The 20581-nt window shown below is 39.8% G+C and overlaps 2 protein-coding genes across 2 annotated transcripts in view; one reads left to right on the top strand and one right to left on the bottom strand.

The window, feature by feature from the left end:
- LOC141797348 (uncharacterized) overlaps positions 1-20581 on the bottom strand; it is a 41216-nt gene that overhangs the window by 2574 nt on the left and 18061 nt on the right. Inside the window, exons 2-4 of the mRNA XM_074678653.1 lie at positions 1405-1463; positions 1005-1179; positions 284-397 (exon numbers count right to left, since the gene is read on the bottom strand). Of these exons, the coding sequence (XP_074534754.1) occupies positions 284-397; positions 1005-1058 (168 nt within the window). The 5' untranslated portion in view covers positions 1059-1179; positions 1405-1463. The remainder of the gene's footprint in view (positions 1-283; positions 398-1004; positions 1180-1404; positions 1464-20581) is intronic.
- On the top strand, positions 3937-12305 carry gvin1l2 (GTPase, very large interferon inducible 1-like 2). Its single transcript, XM_074678913.1, has 4 exons — positions 3937-3979; positions 7083-8697; positions 9064-12066; positions 12164-12305. The coding sequence occupies exons 1-4, from the start codon at positions 3937-3939 to the stop codon at positions 12303-12305; spliced, it is 4803 nt and encodes a 1600-aa protein (XP_074535014.1).

Here is a 20581-nt window from a genome sequence, read left to right as displayed (position 1 = left end):
ACTACATTAATCAGATTGTGCTTATAAATGGTGTCTTAAGTATCTTTTCCCCTGATTTCCTTGGCAGTCCTTGTCTGAGAGACTAAAAACAAACGCCAAACATGTGACCAGGCTTACACGCTCACATGCTGAGTCAAGCTGCCTTTGAGTATTAAGTAAGACAGAGGCCCTAGCAGAGCACCTCGCTGTCCAGCAGAGTGAGGACTCTTAGGCTGTGAGTGTAAAAGAGACAGACTGTGGGGGGTCTTCTTTACTGATTGTGCAGATTTTGCTTCTGACTGACCTCCTCTGCTTTGCTGCTCCTCCGGCTGTGCGACACAGAGTGGACCTGCCACGGTAACGGCTGGGACACCAAGTATGGTAATGGGTCCTGCTCTCTTGCGAACCTCGTCCCTATCTGAAAGTGAAAGGACTCTGAGGTTAAAAGTGCACAAGTGTGCAGTGAAACACAAGCAACAGCAAAACTCATCTGTGGGTGTGAAGGTTTATTTTTATTTCTCTGAGCTGCTCTCACTCACATGTCTGAAAATAACAGTCAATAGTTTATATCAGGTTGGTCTACTTGCATTATTGTTATACCTGGTGTATCTTGGCTTCTCACAGCAGATCTACCCCACATGTACTCGAAATTTCAATTTGGGGTGTTTGATAATAAGCAGAGAAGAGTGTAACATAAATCACATGACTTATTTGGATTAACATCACATTGATTGTATTTGTATTTTGTCATATTTTCCAGGCACTAATTTGATCTCCTGTTCTAACATCAACCTTGGTACATTTCAAATATAAACCTTGATTTTTAATCAGCAGTGAAAACCTGCAAAAAGAGAACATGACAGTGTTGCTTACAGCCAAACTATAGGGTATTTGCCAGAGCATCACCTTTGATATGAATACCTTCAAAGAAAGCAGCAGGTTTAACTAATGCTAAGTATCATTTCATACAGTTTTTATCAACAAGACATCTACTTCTGTTCAATCTCTTGTCATGATCATCTTACCGATTCCACGACTCTGACCATCACATACATGGCTGTTAGCATGGTTATCAACATCTTGACCACTTTCCTTCTTCAGTCTCGATAATTCCTTAATGTTCTGTTTGTTCTGCTCAGTTCGCTGTTAGTTTCCTCGCTCCTGCTGCTGGAAAGTTAGTCCTCAGGAGAGCTGTGTGAGCTAGTGAAGGACAATCAAACACACAGGGTTGAGTTTGTCCACTCACTCAAGTTTGTCAGGTGTACACACACACACCTGCTGGCTAAAACACAGACATGCCCACACACACAAACACACACACACACACACACACAAACTTTATTCTCACAGTCTGGGACACATGAGTGGAAGGCTGCTAAAGAGCTTTGCAGGACAGAAATAGAGATGCAGTAATCTTTTTCTCACACAAGTCTTAGCCTGCAGGTGAGTGGTCACCTCTCCAGCAGTGAAGAGATCCAGACTTTCTTAAAAAAGAGAAAGTAAATATCAATATTTCATTTTCCTGTTGTTAAAATCTTCAACAATTACTATAAAAGCTTCCAATTACCAGGAAGTAATTCCAAATAAAACCAAGGAAAGGAATCCTCTTCCTTAATTGTATTAATGCAACAATAGAACAGAACAGAACAGAATAGAATAGAATAGAATAGAATAGAATAGAATAGAATAGAATAGAATAGAATAGAACTTTATTGTCATTGTAACAAGTACAACTAAATTGAAGTCACAGTAGCAATCAAGAAAACAAAAGTAAGAAAGTGCAGAGAAAGTGCAAAAAGGTCCATAAGAAAATAGATGATGACAGCTTGTCCATCATTCTCCAGTTCAGCCAGCCTCCACCTCCACAGGGTCCAGGACTGAGCTTCTTCAGTCATGCTCCATCTCTGTCTCCTGGATCCTGTCTGCTCACAGCAGGTGAAGCTCTTCCAATGTGGCGTTGGTGTCTGATGTTAGCTCCATTAGCCATGTCTGAGAATAGCGTAATGCTACTCTGCCCTCTGGTATTCCCTCTGTTGCTGGGTTAGCATGGCTAGCTTGTTCATCTTTTTGGAGATAGATCTTACGTTCCCAGTGATGACATGGATGGAAGGACAGATCCATGTCGTCACTTCTTAGCTCACACCTGAGAACCAGCACGACGTCCTCACCTCCTTCTCCTCACCTTGTGGGAAGACATCAGGCCTTACACCAGTTAGCGCTGACATGCTACAGGCTGCTAACAGCTGAGTTTACATGTAAACAGTGCAGCCATGGTTACATGTAGGATCTCCAGACAAACACAGGAGAAAAAGTAGTAAAAATATCCCTGAGGCCACAACAAGTTTTTTGCCAACAAATGAGCCAAACAAAATAATGATCCACTCCAAATACAAAGTTTAAGAAAAGAGACAAAAAAATCACAAGAAACAGACAAAGAAGAGAGAGCTGCTGCAAAAGGCAGCCATAGCCAACAGGGCGGCACCTAGCAAAAAATAAAACAAAAAAAATACAAATACAAACAGCTCAGTTTAAGTTCTTTAGGTCTGAATAATGAAACCAAATCAAAGTAAGAGGCTGAGAGCATAACAGAATCATAACAGAGTTTTATGTGCTGTTTGAGGTCAAACACACCACTGTGGAGGTGGGCTGTGAAGAAAAGGAAGCTCCAGTTTGCTTCGTCTTTGGCCTGATCAGATATAAATACATGAGTGATCACACATGACAAAGGAGTGCGTCATTGTCTGTGGCCTCATCGGTGACCCTTGTACACCAATGATAATCCTTTGTGCAGGAGAGTGCAACATCTTAACAGGCTCTCAGCTTTGACAGACAGACACGGGTTGTTGTTATCTGAGAATCAAGTCTGTCGTGTAGATGGTTCCACAGAATCACAAGTGTCACTTGTTTCTTGGTGTGTCCTGTGAGTGTGTGTTTGTGAATTTAACTGATGTTCATTTTGCTCTTATGGGAGGGGAAAGGAATGTGTCTTGTCACCAAGTAGACAGGTATAAGAGCTCCTCTCAGAGAGACAGACACCGGCCTGGTGACTGATCTTATGAGAGGATACTTGTTCATGACCAAGAATTCAATGAGGAACCAAAGGTAGGGATTCTAAGTTTTGTATGAAACTTATCAGAAACAAAGGTACTCTATGACTTATATATTCAATTCTTCACGTTAATTTATTCATATATTTGTCAAATGAAGTGAACGAATCTGCAATATTTTCCTCAAGCCATGGGCTGAGTAAGAGATGCACACATTTCTTCATAGGTCACAAACAGTGACATACAATTAAAAACATGTAATCTTTTACATAACCACTTTCTTTGCTAACAGTTATGATGTTTACTTTGACAGTCAACAAAACACTTTTACTATACAGCATGTATCTAGTTTATTAAAACAGGAAACAAGAGAGCCAGCCAATCTCAATGGAGAGTTGAATTTGAGGAGCTGTTATGGTTAAAAAAATAAAAAAATAAATAGACACCTGATGAGATGATTTATCCGTCCGACTTCTCGATCTGAGTAGCAGCAAATTTACCAGCCTATTATGTTCAGCCTGTCGTGAACCAGTTTTTATAACAGAGAAAGGAGAAACAAATCAAGGAAGAGCTTTTTGGTTCAGTGAAGTGAATCAAGGAGATGAAAGTCAGGACAAACCAGAATTTCTGTTCTTTCCAAATTGCCTAGATCGGTAAGACAGCTGGCTACAGCAGACAACAACCTTGAGAGAGGGACTGAGGTTTTCACAGACACATGTGATTAAAGGAGATGCACACAAAGAGGATTTTGTGGTACTTTTGATTTTTTTTGCTGCTTTTGTAGGCCAGTCATGTTTACATTATGAATTTTAATCACAGGTTTCCAGACAACACTTCATATGATAAGTGGCTGACCAGCGCACAAAAAGCCATCTAAAAAGAAGAGGAAAGACACGCTGCTGCATTCATCATGTCGGTCAAGTTACCAAAGAGGCTGAGCAGCAAAAAGAAAAGTAAGTTCTCTAAGACGTTTTGTTTGTTTCATAATGAGTGGATCTTTTCTGAACTTTCTTTATAATGCTGTATAACAAGTAGACAGGGTTCAGTCAAGCTGTCATTCATCATGTAATGTAAAGGAATGTTGTCTTTGGCTATGCTAGCCTAAGAAAACATAGAATGTGCCCAGAATGAACACCTTGGTGGACTTAAAGTATGACAAGCAGGAGACAGTCCACAGCGGTGGTGTTGTGGGGGGTAATACGGCACTATGACTTCCTTGAGCATAAGAATATAACTGGTTTGAGCTCAAGCACTGTGGAACTGACTAGCTTTGGCATGCTGATTACAAGAACAACCTGAGAATAATCTGATGAATAGGATTTAAATCATCTTAATGCGGTCCCTTTAAGTGTTCAAGTCCCTGTAATAGGATGTCCCGGTCAAATGCCATACCAAGATCTAATAGGATCTGAACAGTTGAACAATTACAGAGAGAAGCTGTCTGTCTCAAGCTACCAGGAGATTATTTATATGTTAAACCTATGTGTTTCTATGTTTTAGTGTATTTGAAGTGCTGAAAAATTGTAAATGGTAAATTATTTCTCTAAAATTAGTTACACAAATCTTTGGGCGGCAGTACTGCTTAGGCGGTACTGTATTATGATGAGTTATGATAAGGTTAACATCCATGGCTTATTACACAAAACTGATAATAATCACATAGCTCAGATCACCAGATCATGGGAAAAAAAACAAAAAAAACATTGAAACTTTTTACAGAGGAGAGATGCAGTAGAAAAAACTTGAAACCAATTTCATTTAGGGCTGTCAAGTTATTCCTCCTTATAATGACAGTTTATATGCATGGTTGGTACACACATGTTCTGTGTTGTTGTTAATACACAGTCTATGTCAGTGACATGACCCACAGCCTGCTGTGACTGTCAGTGGCAGAGGAGAAATAACTGTAGTACCAAGTAGAACCACAGGGTGGAACCTCTTTTCTGTGTTGTTAATATGAGACTATGGTATTATGGTCTGCAAAAACTTCAACTCAGACCAACAGCAGGGTGTTGTTAGTACAAGTTGGTGCAGGTTACAGCATTGTTCTATACTCTCCTATGACTGGTTAAAATGTTTCTGTGGAGACCAAGCTTTGCGTGGTTTACATCAAGCTCTGTGGACTAAACTACCATGTGGAGCTCTTATCCTGTTGCTTTCCAATGTAGCTCTCTGATGCTAGTGGTTGTAAAAAGCTAGCAGACAACAATTTCCCTGAGAGGAATGAGACTAAGAAACATGCCTTTAGAGCAGGAAGTTAAACTTTAAAGCCCGAGATGGTTCACTGCACGACACCTGAGTCTTTACTTTGATGTGAACAGGTTGTTTTTCTGTTTGTGAGGGGGTGGAGTATGCCGCAAGTACCAACCACTGGCAGAATGCACTGGCAGTGCAAGAGCATCTTGCCAAAAGTTTCCCCTGACCCAGTTAAAAAACTAACCATGTTGACATTTTTGTATGAAAAGTAAGGCACCATAACTCTGTGTGACATTTTTAATCTTATTTAATTCATTTAAAAATGATTCAACCAGGAAAGCCTCATTGAGATTCAAACCTCTTTTACAAGAGTGTCCTGGCCAGTGTGTAAGGTCCATTTTTTATGTTTCTCTGCTTACCAAAACAGAGTTTTCAGTTAACCTTCAGGACTGTTAATTAGCAGAATAAATTAATGTTAGACCCCAGTCAGTGTGCTGACTAGTTGTTGCGCATGGGGCTTAAGTTTTCCATCTTATGTTTTTAGTTAATTTTGGAGCATTACATATCTTAAAGGAAAATTTAGAATCTGGAAATTTTTCTAGTCAGTGGAGGCCTTTTTCATTTGAGTCTTGCAGTAATAATAATTATTAATTTGCATCACGCAAGCCCATTTGCTGCTAAAAGTATGTGAATATGTATAAGAAATGCTAAAATCACAAGTTAATCATGAACAATTGTTTTATCAATTGTAATTATGAATTCAGGGGTTTGAAAGCACAGTTTTGAAAGAAAAACTGATAAATCTTATCTTTATGTTATAATGTGACAAATTTATAAGACAGAACCAAAATTGATTATGGGGAATTGTACCATTATCAGCACAAGTGTTATCAGTTAAAGATAATAAGTTAGACAGGCTCTTGCGAACTTCTGAACTTAAATCATGAGTAACTTTGGAATCAGAAAACCGTTAAGTTCAACAAAAGACACTGACTGGGTTTGTAGTATTGTATTAACCCAATAATAATCACTGAGTCTGTGGCAGGGAGGGAAAATTAAGTTGAAAATGACACTGTAATTTTGATGGTCTGTTTTGGGGATCACGTCTGTTTGTTTGATTATCAAGTTGGAACCTTGAACTGAGGTGTAACAGCTTGTTAATTAACCCACCGCACAAAAATAGATAAAGACTTTTTCTTAAAACGGTTAAAACATGATTCTGAAATTATTTTGTAAAAGACACCTTTATTTATTTGTTCAAAATTGGAACATTTAATACATTTCTATAAGAGACAGAAATTATGTTCTTTCTAGATCATATAATAATCAAAGCTCCTGTGAGGACTTTCCAGTTGACCTTAAAACTCACTGCAATCGTTGCCTATTTATGACCTCAAAAAGAAAACTGAACCATCATTGAGGGGACTTTTCATCATCATAATTATTTTATTTTGGAGTTATCTTTTTTATTTATTCTTCATTTTTCATGTTTCTTCCTGCTGCAATGGGGAAGGTGTCAAGAAAGGAAAATTGCCAGAAGGGCTTTGTTTTACATTTGTCTCAGCAAAGATAATTGTTCGGTTATACTTTTGACTGTTTGATACATCAGGATAAGGTCTTTTAAAAGAAAGAAAGAAAGAAAGAAAGAAAGAAAGAAAGAAAGAAAGAAAGAAAAAATACTTTCTTGTCTAAGACAAGATACTGAAGACTGTCTGCTGGAAGCACCAAAATTAAAACAAAAGAAACTGTTTCTCACAGGAGCTTTAACTTTACATTTGATGAAACCAGACTGCTGCTGAAGATAAAAAGGTTCCTTTTCACAGTCTTAATAATTTTTTTTGTCTTTTTCTTTCAAAAAAGAACCTTTAAAAGAGAATGCTCAGACAGAGGTTCTCAATAAGCTTGGCCTGGAGGCTTTCTGGACTAAACCACTTGACCCTGCATCCATGTTGGACATCAGTACTTGGAATCTTGACACCCAAGCTCCTGTTGAGTCAAAGGATCTGCCAAGTGCTTTCCTCCAACGCCTTTGGCAGCTGAGTCCAGATGCCCGCAGTCCTTGCTACAAAGTTCAAGACAATGTTCTGACCAATGGCGACCACTCACCTGAAGGAATGATCAATGGTTTTGGAGAAGAAAGCCAATGTGACATAAACCCCCTTGATTTAGTGTCAGCTGTCTATATGTCTGCCAATTCTTTTCTGCAGCAGGAGATGACGGTGCGCATGGTGCAGTGCCAGTTTGCTGTGCCTCTGGTTCTTCCAAACATAGATCCAGATGAACCCAGTAACTTCCTCCTGTGGCCTTTGAGAAGTGTTTGGAGCCAGTGGAGGTCTCCCTCCTCAGACACCAACAGCAAGATACAGGAAGGGGATTTGGCAAGTACATACATGCCAATGATTTCTTGTGTGAAGCTTGGCCGCTGTGGTGTATCCAAATCACAAGTGCTGAACAAGATTATAAGTGGACCCGATTCTCCACGGGAAATGTTTCTCCACAGGGAGATGGATGGGGGACAGCTTCCCAGAAGACTCTCAAATGGCTTGGTAGAGATTGGGTGGTATCTTCCAACCGGAGACCCGTCAATTGATGTGTTTTCTGTCCCTGTGGTCCTATCTAACTTACGTGGTGACGCCAGCACACATGAGAAACACCTCAGCCTTATATGCCAGGCTTCTTCAGCTGTTGTTGTTTTCTGTGGAGATCTTAGAGAAAAAGATAAACAACTTCTTGCTTCCTGCAAACAAATGTCAAGAAAGTTAATATTGATTGACTTTTCAGACACTGAGAAACACGACAACAGGGTTGTTGAGTTTGCTGATCAGAAACTCTGTGAAAGCTTGGGGCTCTCTGAAAGATCAGTCCTCCAGGGGAATGTTCTGAGTGAGGAGGGACTGTGTGGTCGGCTGTCTGACACCCTGAAAGATCTCCTGGCAGATCAACAAAATCTTGTTACACTCGAGGAAGCAGCGAAACTAGCAGAGGAGCTTGGCCTGAACATAGATGAGGGTACAGTTTGTAAAAAGGCAATGGCCAAAGCAGAGGAAGTACTGAAAGGTTTAGAAGAAGGATCTGCCAAATTTAAAAGAGAACAGCTGCCTCTGCAGGGTGCATTGTGGAGCAAACTGGCCAGAATAGAAAAGGAAGAAAAAACAAAGAAAAAAGATGGTAAAAGTATCAGCCCTCAAATGCAACAAGATAAAAAAGACATCCTGGTGGCATTGAGCAGCTACAAAATGACACCAGCAATGAAGGTTTTCACTGATGTTCTTTTTGGAGCTGACAAAGTAGAGAGATCTTGTTTTCTCACTTGGATGAAGCTGAAACTTTCTCTGATACAAACTGAAAAACACAAACCACAAGATTTATTCACAAATCTGCAAACGAAAGATGCTGTGCCTGAAAATTCTGATGAGCTTGAAATTGGAGCCAATGAGACACTGGAGGAAAGTGATAGCTTCTGCACAGATTCAACATTTGAAGAAGAAGATGCTGAAGAGCAGCTCATAGATGCTGAACAAGAAGCTTCGGCTCAACATTTAGATTTAAACCATGAAGAGCAGAGTTTACAAAAGTCCACAGAGGAGTCTGTAGAACCACAGCCACAACAGAAAGATGATCTTGAGCATAGTCCTGATCCGCTCATCGAGCAGCAGTTTTGCATGGCGTCAGATGAGAAGAACGAAGAGGTTAACAGAAACAACAAACACACTGTGGATTCAGACACTGTTGACCACAATTCCCTTTCAGAGTCTGAAGAAAATGTAACACAGAAAGATGGACCAGAGCTGACACAAGCGGAGCCAGATTCGGCTCCTTCTGCAACAAACAAGCAACAAACTTCCCCAGATGTTCCCTCTGAAGCTTCACAGCCCCGGGAGCTCAACACACCGTGGTTGGGGCTTGAACACTTCTTGCGTGAGATGGGTCTAATTTTTGAGCTAACACACATCAGCCCTGGTAGCGGGAGCCACAGTGTGTTGCGTCTCCCTGGTTTAGCAACAGACCTTCTTCTTTATGGAATTCCTCTTGAACTGATGGACGGAGATGCCTCCAACATTCCCACCCGTTGGCTCGGCTGCATCTTCGCAGAGCTAAAACGTCGCCTACCTCAAGACCGTTGCAGGACTCGAGTTCTGACAAACCTTGGAGTACATCATGCTAAAAATGCTGAGGTTCTTTCTGCACTGTTTGGAGTGACATTTCCTGAGGGGAGGAAAAGATCCACCAGAGGACTGTATATGGCCCCCTTGTGTCTCCCTGAATACCTCAGAGAGGAAATGGGGTGTGATTTACTGATGTTGATTGATGTAGAAGGTCTCTGCTCAAAGCCTCATGACAACAAAAGAGCACTTATCCATGACAACGAAATGGCCACTGTTGCAACAGGACTCAGCAATGTTTTAATGTACAACATTTCTTCACATGGTAGTTCTGAGTCTGAAACTAACTTCTCTGTGGTAGTCAACGCTCTCTTGCGTATCAAAGAATCTGCCTCCATTCCCATTTGCCAAATCCTTGCGCAGGATGAAGGACTTGATAGCGCACTACTGGCATCACAGTTGAAGCGTGTCTCTGAGATGCTTCAGACTGAGACTGGGGATGGAGAAACTGACAATACCGACCACCACCATGCCAAGACCCCAAGCAGTATCAACTATGTCAGAGGGCCTTGGTACAACATTTCTCTCTCTCAACCAGTCGATGAACATTACAGTAAGGCTGTGTTGAAACTCAAACAGAATCTATTGGGGGCACTGAAGAATTGCGCACTGAAATCAGAAGCTACAGGCCTGCCTGAGTTTTTCTGCCGTTTGTGTGCTGTTTGGGATGCGGTGAGAGCATCCTTCTCCGTTAGTCTGCAAGATACTGATATAGCTTTAGCCTTTTCTCTCTTGTGCACAGAGCTTTCGCAGTGGAAGGATCATTTTCTGGATCACATGGAGAATTGGCTCATGGAGGCAACAAAGAAAATCTTTGCCACAAAGGCAAAGGCTCTGGACCCTAAAGTACAAAACGACCTCCTGGATGAGTTAAAGGATGAATCCAGAGAGGAAATCAAAACAGAGGTTGACAAAATCAGGTCCAAAGTTGACTCACATTTGACAGAAGATGAAGTTCTCAAAACGTACACATTCAGGCCAATTCTAACCAGGGATTTAGATGAACTCCAGGAGCAGGTGACTGAAACAATAAGCAAAAGACTTGAAAACGCAACAGAGAACCATTGTTCTTCAACACAGTTGCAAAACCTTGAGACCTTATTGGTACAAGAACAAGAATCCAAGCTTAGTGCACTCTTAGAGATCAGCAAATTGACTCAAGTTCTCCTTGAAGATTCAGAAGTAGAAGAAGAATTTGAGATTGTTTGGAAAAAAACAGTGTCCAGCTTTGATTTCAGGCCATCAGAACGTGAAGACATCACAGCAAGAGTGTCTGATATCCTGAAAGAGAATCTAATCAGTCGGGGGCTCCAGAAACACTTGAAAAAGCTGGAGGATATCGGTCAAAACTCAACTTCCAACTTCCTGGTACAGGATGAGCACTTTGGATACCGCAGCAGACTGAAGCACATGTTTGAAGATAACAACAGATTACAAAGGTTAGAGGCTCAAAAGGTAGCCAGCAACATCATAGAGGAGTATAACCAGTTTGTAGTGGCCAAATCTAGCTTAACAGCTGATTTCTCAGACAGCTACATCGCAGAACTGTTAAAGAATGTTGAAAAAGTTCTGGCGGAGAAATCCATGGAAATAAGATCAGCTTTTGAAGTGGATCTGAAAGTTTATCTCTGTAGCGCTGCATGTCAAGACTTCCAAGCACTACATGACCGCTACGCCAAAGACTCTGAGCTTTTGATGTGTATCACTGCTAACAAGAGTAGGTACTTGGCACAGTTTATCTACCAGTTCAGGAAGAGGGATCAATGCCAGAGAATGGCTCAAGCATTCACCTCCATGGTCATCAAACCTACAGTCTTGGACTACATATACAGACCTCTGGGGATGCATATTGTAGAGGAGATCAGAGGTAACGCCAAGCAGTATCATTCCCCACTTGCTTTCCACCAAAGCTTGCTGGAAGAGCTGTTACAGGAAGACTGCTTTGAAAGTTTCTTGGAATATTTGCTGTCCTTTGACAACTTCAGACAGAAAAAGATCCAGGATGCAGTGCTGGCTCACCTCTCTGTATCAGCCACCTTAAATAAATGGAGGCAACAGAGACTTGGTGAAATTGTGGGGAAGATAGCATCAGCAATGAGTCAAACTCTGGAAGGCACCAGCGGAGTGCTCAGTGAGACAAAGGTGCTGTTAGAGACGGTGTGTCTCACGTTGGAGAAAGATGGAGATGTGGATGTCACCAGGGCCCCTCTTGATGGACCTCTCTTCAATATCACCACAGAATGGGATCGTTTTGTTAAGTGTCTAATGGAGTTACTGGCTGCAATGCGCTTGGACCTAGCCCAGGAGTTCTTGCAAACAGTGGACAGCAACCAGCTCCTTCAGATTCTTCCAATCCAGCCTCAAGACTCTCTCTTTAGCAGAGTGAGAGGCTGTGAGCAGAGATGTCCTTGCTGCAGAGCCCCCTGTGAGCTGATGGAAATGGGGCATGAGGTACACAAGGCTCTGCTCCACAGGCCAAAAGGCATGCTTCCTCATAACTCCAGCTGTTTGTGCGGTGTTAATCCCCCCACGAGCTTTGAAGAGGAAAATGCAGGCGATGGTGAGGACATGCCCAGCATGCCTATGGAGGGGGATACATGTAGTGACTTCCTCTCCTCATACCCAGACTGGAGCACCTCTTCTGAGGACCCAAACAGCCAGAATCCCTGTGCATACTGGAGGTAATATGAAGTTTGTTGAAGCTTTAAAAGCATCTATGTTTTTTTCATGCAAATGTTCCTAAAGTTAGCTTTTTCTTTTCTTTTTATTTCTTTTCAGGTATGTGTTGATGAGGTTCAACGAGAGGTTTGCACAGAAGTATGAGCAGGAGCCGGCAATCATTCCCGAAGAGTGGAAGACGATCTCTCAGGAGGATGCTCAGAAAAGTCTGAGAGAGGCTTTTCTCATCACACAATGTTAACATGAGAGCTTTGCTGTACCTTATGTCGCCTTTGTGAAAAAAAGGAAATGCGTTATTTCTTGATCAGAAGTTTTTTTTTTAAGTCTACCATTGTTTACTTTTGGTGACACTGATCAGTTTAGACCATTTTGGAATAAATGCTGTCAATCAGTCAGTCTCTTAGGAAGTTCAAAGCTAATTTTTAATCATAGCTTTTTTCTTTACTGTGTTTGAGAAAACATTTGTAGACATTTGCAATAATTTGTTGTTTTATCCTGTTTCTGTTAACAACCCTTGTTTTTTTATTTATTTATTTTTTTCATTTTTATTTTACACTAAAAAAAAAAAACACTGTATTATCTGTGAGAAATGCTAAAGAAATATCCAAGAGGCTTCAGAACCTGGAGAAACAAGGTGATATTTGTATCAGAAACGGAGATGTGAGCTAACAAAGGTACCTCTTTGAACCTTCTTTGATGTAAAGCAGCTTGTTTAATCCTTTCACAATATCTCAACTCACTCATTTTGTGTTTTGATATGACTCATTGAAATTACTCAATAACTGCTGGACCTTTGTTTTTTGGTCCCTTTAACATGTTGTAATAACTTTTCTTGATTGCTTGATAAAACTTGAACATGGGAACATTCACCGCATTTAGAAATGTGACCATACTTCTCTGACGTGCCTGGGCTGGAAGCTCATATTCTGTTTAATGATAAAGGTTATTTTATGCAGGTGTTGATGTCTTTCATATATTGCATTGGCAGAAAATCAGAAAATCTAAAAAAAAAAAAAAAAGTTGGATCTATTCCACATTAAATCATTTGTTGAATTATGTCAATCTTATAATAAAACAAAGCAATGTTAGCATTGTAATGGTTTAATTCCTATGTTTCATCTAACAACAGCAAGTTTTCAAGTCTTACTTTATGACTTTTTTACATTGTTTAATGTTTCCCTGGATTTAATGACCTGCTTTCTTAAAGATGCCATGAGGAGGATCTGCTTTAATTGGACTGCCTCCCCATCTTCTGGCCCACACTGGCCACCCTCAAGAAAACCGTTGTAAATTACTTTTAGCAAGGTATGTGTTTTGGAATTAAATGGAGACCAGATGGAAACAAATTTTCTTTGTTCAAGACAGCTTTTTACTGGATACAACGGGCTGAGGTAAGGTATTTATCAGTACAGTTACGTAGTGCTACTGTTTGAAACGTGACATCAAGCAAACGTTGTAGTAGCCAGCTGTATGTAGCGCTGTTGTCAACTACTTGCTTTGATGTATCTGTTGGCTAACGTGACAACAAGTAAACACTGTCAGTTTGTGTGTAGTTTAGTAGCTGCTTATACTGAGCGCAGCTGACAGCTCGGTGCTCTGAGACACATCTACCAAGAAGAGCTAACTTAACCTCACTCTTCAATTTATTGATAGACTCTCAACTTTAAACAGACCACTGCAGAATAACTGCTGACTGTGGGTTGAGATGAACGTTAGCACAAACAGCTCAATCAGCCCTGTCTTAGCCTTTAGCGCTCCTCTCCTGTTTATCTTTTGCTCTTCTGTCTTTTTTCTGTCTGACAGTTAGGCTCCGGTGTCCACCCTCTCTACAGAAATTAATCACAGAAATGGTTTTCAATGATAATCTTACTATAAAGTGTGGATTACAATCAGGCACACATCAAGAAGGGAGACTTTTTCAAGATCACTTTGAAACTCCTCACAAAAAAAAAAAAAAAAAAAAAACATAAAAAAAGGGTTACCTGCGACTTTCTGCCCACACAAATCTTCTCCTGTGTCTCTGGTTCATTTTAACAAAATACGTCTCTGAGGTAAATAACTGTACCTCTGCGTTTATACGCGGTGAGAGCTTGGTGACCTGGTATCACAGGTTACTTTTTGTAGGATATTAACACCTGTCAAAAGCCACTGACACACAGTACAGATTACAGTGGCTTTCATAGTGACTTGATGGATCTTTTCTGTAAAGTTGCACCCTACCAGCAAAAGTTACTGCTTGTTTTATAATGTGGCTTCCAGTGGGTACTTTTTCGTAAAATTCACAAAAGTTATCCAAAAGACACGTTTTCAAATTTAATCCATGGACTGGACATGCAGAGAACAGTTTTTCACATTCACTCCCTGAAGGGACATTCAGAGGGCCCTGTTTATGTTTTATCCAGTGGGGGGGCAGTTACATCAACAACTTTGAAGTGCTTTTTCCTAAAGGCAAGCAAGAGGAAATTCTGTTTTGTTTCGTTTTGTTATATCTATTACAACAGAAGTCAAATGGGCACTTTATCAGGGTTATTTTCTAACATAAGGTCATCAGAGGTGAGCTGGAGAAACAAGCGAGGACAACCAAACTAATGCTAATTTGGTATTTTCCCCATGCAAGGTAACTAAATAAACTAGGAAGTACAAACCCTTAATCACTCATACCTCAGGTTAGTTTTCCAACTAATTATTATTCTGGTGTATTTTTCTGAATCAGCTTCTTTGATTGTGCGTTTCTGTGAATAATTCACATTCAAGTCATGTGGAGTGAAAAAATAAAAAGTACATAAATAAATAAATTGACAGCCAGTGTGCAACGGATATACTAAGCATCATAAGTTTTTCTATTTTGTAAGGCAGAGCAATTAATCGAAACCAGGAAAACTGTGGTTACATTTTTCTGATAGATATTCCACATTCATCATTGTTTGTTTGTTTGAATTGAGGAATCATCGTCTGATCCAGCATATTAATGAGGATGATTAGCATCAATGATAAGATTCATGAATGTACCATCATTTCAATTTCATAAACACAGGCCCACACACCTCAATGAGCCCTTCACCAGGTTTAAACAATTTTATTTATTTATTTATTGATTTTCCAGAAACAGGGTTGTTAACATTCAGGGAGAAGACAGCTGAGGCTGTGGAGGGGATCCAACAGGATGTAGGTCAAACAGGTTGATGAGTAGAAAGAGGTTTTGCATGGTAACAAGTAGCAAAACGGAGAAAAAAAAAAAAAACAAGGCCAAGTGAAGGGTCAGACAGAGGAGTTCAATAATTAAATCATGTTCATAATATTTCATGATAATTTATAGTTAAGTTTAAGTGCAGGAGCAAGCTTGCTTTTTAAATTGTGTGTTCTCATGGAGGCCTTTGTCTAAATGGTAACTAATAAAAAACATCAACACTTCACACAGCTAATTCAATAAGAGAAATCTGCTCTCAGTATGACTCAAACATTGCCATGCAAAGCATTAACAAAGACAAAATCTCAGCAAATCTGAACGTCAAATCATGCTTCTTTAGAATCTACTTAGTGTTTGTTTGTGCCACACATACAAAGAGATACCGCACTGACTGTGAAAGCGGAAATGACTGACTGCACAGCACCATCTCTTTATCTTATCTGTAATTCGTCAGCTGTGTGTCTGACTGCTGAAGGCTGCACTGAATGTAAAACTCTACATATGCAACAAACATTTGTATTAGAGAAATAATTTGTTCCTTTTTGTCCACCAAGGTCTGCGTGTCTTTTTTTGTTTTTTCTTTTTGTGACTCAGACTTTCAGTGCCCCACAGCTGTACTTGTGAAAGGTATTGGCTCAGTTCCATCTTATCCGTCAATACTTCAGAACAAAGAGCTCTGAAGTACTGAAGTCTATCGCTCTGACACTCTAAATTGGTTCTGAGTCGACATCAATATCAGGGCCAATTTCTTTCAAGGTGTTCATATCTGACAGACGTTCACCCCCTGAAACTGTCACAAATACCAAACTGTCACTGTGTGCTGCATGTAACGCACTGACTTAACCTTTTTAGTCTGGTGTGTGGGAGTGAGCGGACTGACTGGTTACACAACAGTTTCTACCACACTGAGACTTGGAAGATGCAATGAGGGATGGCCAGTTGGTGCTCCACACAAACTACAGTGATGGGAATCAAATCTAGTCTAAACGGCAGAAATAGAGGAAGAAAAGAAGGAAAGTAAATTGAAAAAAATATTCAGCACAACTGATAAGAGTCACCAATTTGCATAGTCAAGGGGGGTAAAGATGTAGACCACAAGCAGGGAAGTTCAGAAATTTTCACAAGACTGTTTTCTGTGTTTTCTAATGATGAATCAACAGCAGGGAGGTTTTATTGTCCATGTCAGTGTACAACTAATCAATGTGTTCCCCCTGAAACCAACAAGTTTGAAGTGCTCCACAGTAGAGTCAGTACATGTGTTGTTACAAGAAAAACCTGTACAGTTCCTTACAACAAGACACCTATTTAAAAGGTCACCACACAGATAACATCTGCTGAAACAGACTCTTTGACAGAATATTTGCAGATGTCCTGATATGACTGAAGTAACAAGGGGGGGATGCTGGTCCAAGATAAGGTATTCAAATGAAAATTAATAAACGTGCAACACAAGCAAAAACACAGTAAAATAGCACATGGTCCAGACTTGCTCCTTTTGCAAAGCATCTTAAGATAACATTTGTTGTAAATTAGACTTTCAAATTAAGGTTTCTGTTATTTTTCATCCCTTACTCAGTACCTAAAACATTTCAGAAATGTTATATGCAGTAGAATTTTTTGACATACAGAGTGCATATTTCTCACATTTATATCCCCTAATCATGTTTTTTCAACCAGCAAAGGCCAAAATGATGATCATGGTTAATATTCAAATACTTGTCCAGTCTGTGCAGCTTGTTTGGACTTCTTCCTCTCCCCACTTTTCCTCACTGGCCATATATTTCATTGTATTCACTTAAACAAGCAGTATGTGGTTATGTGATTGCACCAGCTGCAACACTTTATTTTAATTTAACAAAAAAAGTAACAAAGTCCTCACCATTCCAAAAAAATAAACTGATATATATCTGAACCATAAATGTTTATAGAGTACTAGAAAAAAATCATAAAATTCTAATACCTGTTTCTAAGTTCTATCAATTAGAAATTCATTTTTGAGCACCCAATGTTGGGAAGGTTGGCACACGTTTTATGCCGTTTCCACTGACTAATCCTGGGACAGATCCCCACATAGACTGTGTAGCGGTTTTGTTCTTCATTGGATTTATTCGCGGGGCACACTGTGTTGGGCTGCTATGGTATCACACAAGTATTCAACTGATATGGCTATCCGGCATCTGGCTTACATGCCACCTACCAGGAGGGGGCATGGTTGGCTGTAGAAATGCAAACAGGGCCAGGCTTAACCAAGCAAATGCATACCAAACTGTACTGAGCTGGACTGCTTGGTGGAAACGAGCTGCAGTGCCTCTACATAATAGTTAAGCATACATACTGACTTAAAATGTTTTGTGGCAAGGAAAATTAATCTAAATATCCTCAAATAATAATTTTTTGTCCCAGTTTTCACAAATAATCTAGTTTTTAAGTGTGCTGTTTACTAGTTTAGTATGTATGTATGATAGTCACCAGACTATGGGTAGAGGGGTGTGGAGTTCACAGAGTCCTTAGGTAGGAACTAAACTGAAAGCCCTGGTAACATCAGTGTATAGCTTCAGCTCTCCCTCTCATATGCATCAGACAGTCATGTAACCTCTGCATTCTCATGGAAACCTTCAATGAACTGAACATGCTCAGTTGTTGTAGGGACCTGTGAATGAGAACAGTCTTGTTGGGGCAGTGTTGCAGGCATTACTCCCCCAAAACACATCATCTGAAAATCAGCACATCTCATAGTTGGTCTCTAAACCAGAAAAGATGAACTGTCAACAGAGCCAGGGCCAATGGATACATTTGCAGCCAACACAAACCTTCCCTGCTCATCAGCGCTCGTTCTCTGACCTGTTGAATCCAGCATCAACTTGTTGGAGAGTAATTAGCAGCATGCAGCATAATTGAAAGGTATTTTTAAACTCTTATCACTCTTACCAGGAACATATTTCTATTTGGCATAGTTAACCATGTTGGGTTACAAATTGTTATTCTTTATAAAAGTGGCAGATAAAGATGGAAATGTTTATATTTTTTTTATTCCACCTAACATTGCAGAATCTTTGGGAAGTGTGTATCTAAGGCAAAATGCAGGAAAGTCAGTGTTTCAATCAGCAAAGGCCAATGACTTGAGAGCCAACATGCTAAGAGGCTATACTGGAGTTTGACTTTTGAAGGAAAACTTCAAACACTTATGAAAGTGCTCATTGCGACATGTCCACAGCTTCCATTTTTGAAAGAAATACATTTACAGAAGTTTGAGGCGTTTGCAATGAGTGAGACCTGAAAACTTCAGGCTATTTTACCACGAGAGGAACTGCTGAAAGTGAGTCTGCAATCTAAAGTCAATTTAAGTCCATGTTGAAGTGAGCTATAGAGCGTCATGTTTTTCTTTCGACTTTATCTATGAATGCAGAGTGCTGCTACCATCTCTGCTGTTGTGCTTAGTCAGCCATACAGCCTCACTCACTGTGAACAAATGACTCGTTCTGATTCTGTGTGTTTTTTCATGACATAGAAAATATTAATTAAAAGACAACATTGACGTGGACATTTCTTTTTGATAGTGGAAAAGAATGAACAAGCCATGGATTTTACATCATGGAGTGTTGTAATGAGAACAGCATTCAAGCATAAAATTCTAATTTACACAGAGAATTGCTCACTTGTAACCGTATGGTTTGACATCTTTTCCCCCTATCTCTATTTCTTCTCATCATCACGTTTTACCACATCCACAGTTCTTGTCTTGACTGTTTGTAGCGAGATTATTTCCAATCTACTGACTACTTATCCCTTATTATCTGCTCATGAAGTGGTGGAATAAAGAGAGTAATCCTGTGTTTCTACTTTAACATTAAAGCTTAATCTGTCTGCTTTCACTTTAACCATTAATCCTCTTTGCATTGCCGCCTCACTTCTCTTCCTGCCTCTTTCCTGGCTTGCATCTCCTAGAGTGTGGCTCGTGTACTTTCAGACGTATAGAGGTCAGGAACAAGAAGCCAGACACGGCCAAGCTAATCTGCCATGACGGTTTTTCTTACCGAAGGTGTCCTTAGGGTGCACTGAATCAAACTTAGATGAACTGTGACATTTAGCTTTAAAGACATGCTAGCCTACTACACCCTGAAAACATTGTTGTTCTGTAGTGATCAGAATCAAATGCTCAGCCCACCGTGAAATAGGTTGGTTTTGTAATGTGCAAAGCTTATTATGAAACCTTTCACCAATGCTACTATCTATCTACTCAATTATTCTCATTGTTTCTTAAGTTTATAAAGACATGTATTTGTTTTCAGTATCTCACTCATTTCTCAAACCTTAGCTCACATTCCCCATGGCTTGGTTATCAATAGCAACTGTGTTTCAGCTGTACTTATACGTTTAAATGAAGGGCTTTTGCTCCAAATGGATAGTGTTTGCATTCAGTTTTTTTTGGTTTTGTGTTCCTGAAATAACAAGGTTTACATGGGCACTTGTGTTGTTAACATTTTGAAAAATCTAATTCTCATGATCATGAAAGTAACTTGATCAGAATATTTTTACAGGTTTTCTCTGTTCTAGGTGAAAAAAAAAAAGGATGAGTTTTTAATCTCAGTTTACTTACAATGTGCACATACGAGCAAAGATGTTCCCTTAGGAAACTTTATGACGAAACACTTTATTTCTATGTTTACCTCCGCCGAGGAGGTTAAGTTTTTGAGAGTTTGTCTGTTTGTTTGTTTGTCTGTGAACAATTTAACTCAAAAGATTTTGATGAAATTTTCAGGGAATGTTCAGAATGGGAAAAGGAAGAAGTGATTAAATTTTTGAGGTGATCTGGATCACTGTCTGGATCCAGGATTTTTTTTAAAGGATTCTTTACTATTGTGCGATAGAGCCATTTTCACCATATGTGTTTGTAACTCCACCATAAATGGTCTGATTGCTTTGCAAAACAATACAAGACAAGGTCACAATAATTTCTGACGGATGTAAAAGTCTGATCCAGATCCTGGCAAAATTCTGGATACTAAGATCTGGAAAATGAAATATGCACTCGGTCATCATAATTTTCAACACTGTCAGAAACAAATTATTGTACAAACCTGCAACTAACACCAAATTGTAGCAGACAGTCTGCTGAAAGGGAGTATAACATTAAAGTAGGACTAAAGTGTTGCATCACAATCACAATATGCTTGGTGGAGGTCTGAGCTCTCTGAGTGCTTTTCTAGTTTGTGTATTTTATTAGAAACATGGGTTCAAGCCTCCTTCTCTTGAGCTGCTGCCTTACAGAATTATGAATCATCAGATTATCTGGAATAGAGGGTTTTCTTCCGATAGTTTTTACCTTTACC

Source organism: Halichoeres trimaculatus, unplaced genomic scaffold (assembly GCF_033239565.1).
Source record: "Halichoeres trimaculatus isolate MK-OKI-2021-1 unplaced genomic scaffold, fHalTri1.1 fHalTri1_scaffold_9, whole genome shotgun sequence".
Classification (NCBI taxonomy): domain Eukaryota; kingdom Metazoa; phylum Chordata; class Actinopteri; order Labriformes; family Labridae; genus Halichoeres; species Halichoeres trimaculatus.
The sequence above is the reverse complement of the archived record's forward strand: the minus strand, read 5'-3'. Positions and strand labels throughout refer to the sequence as shown.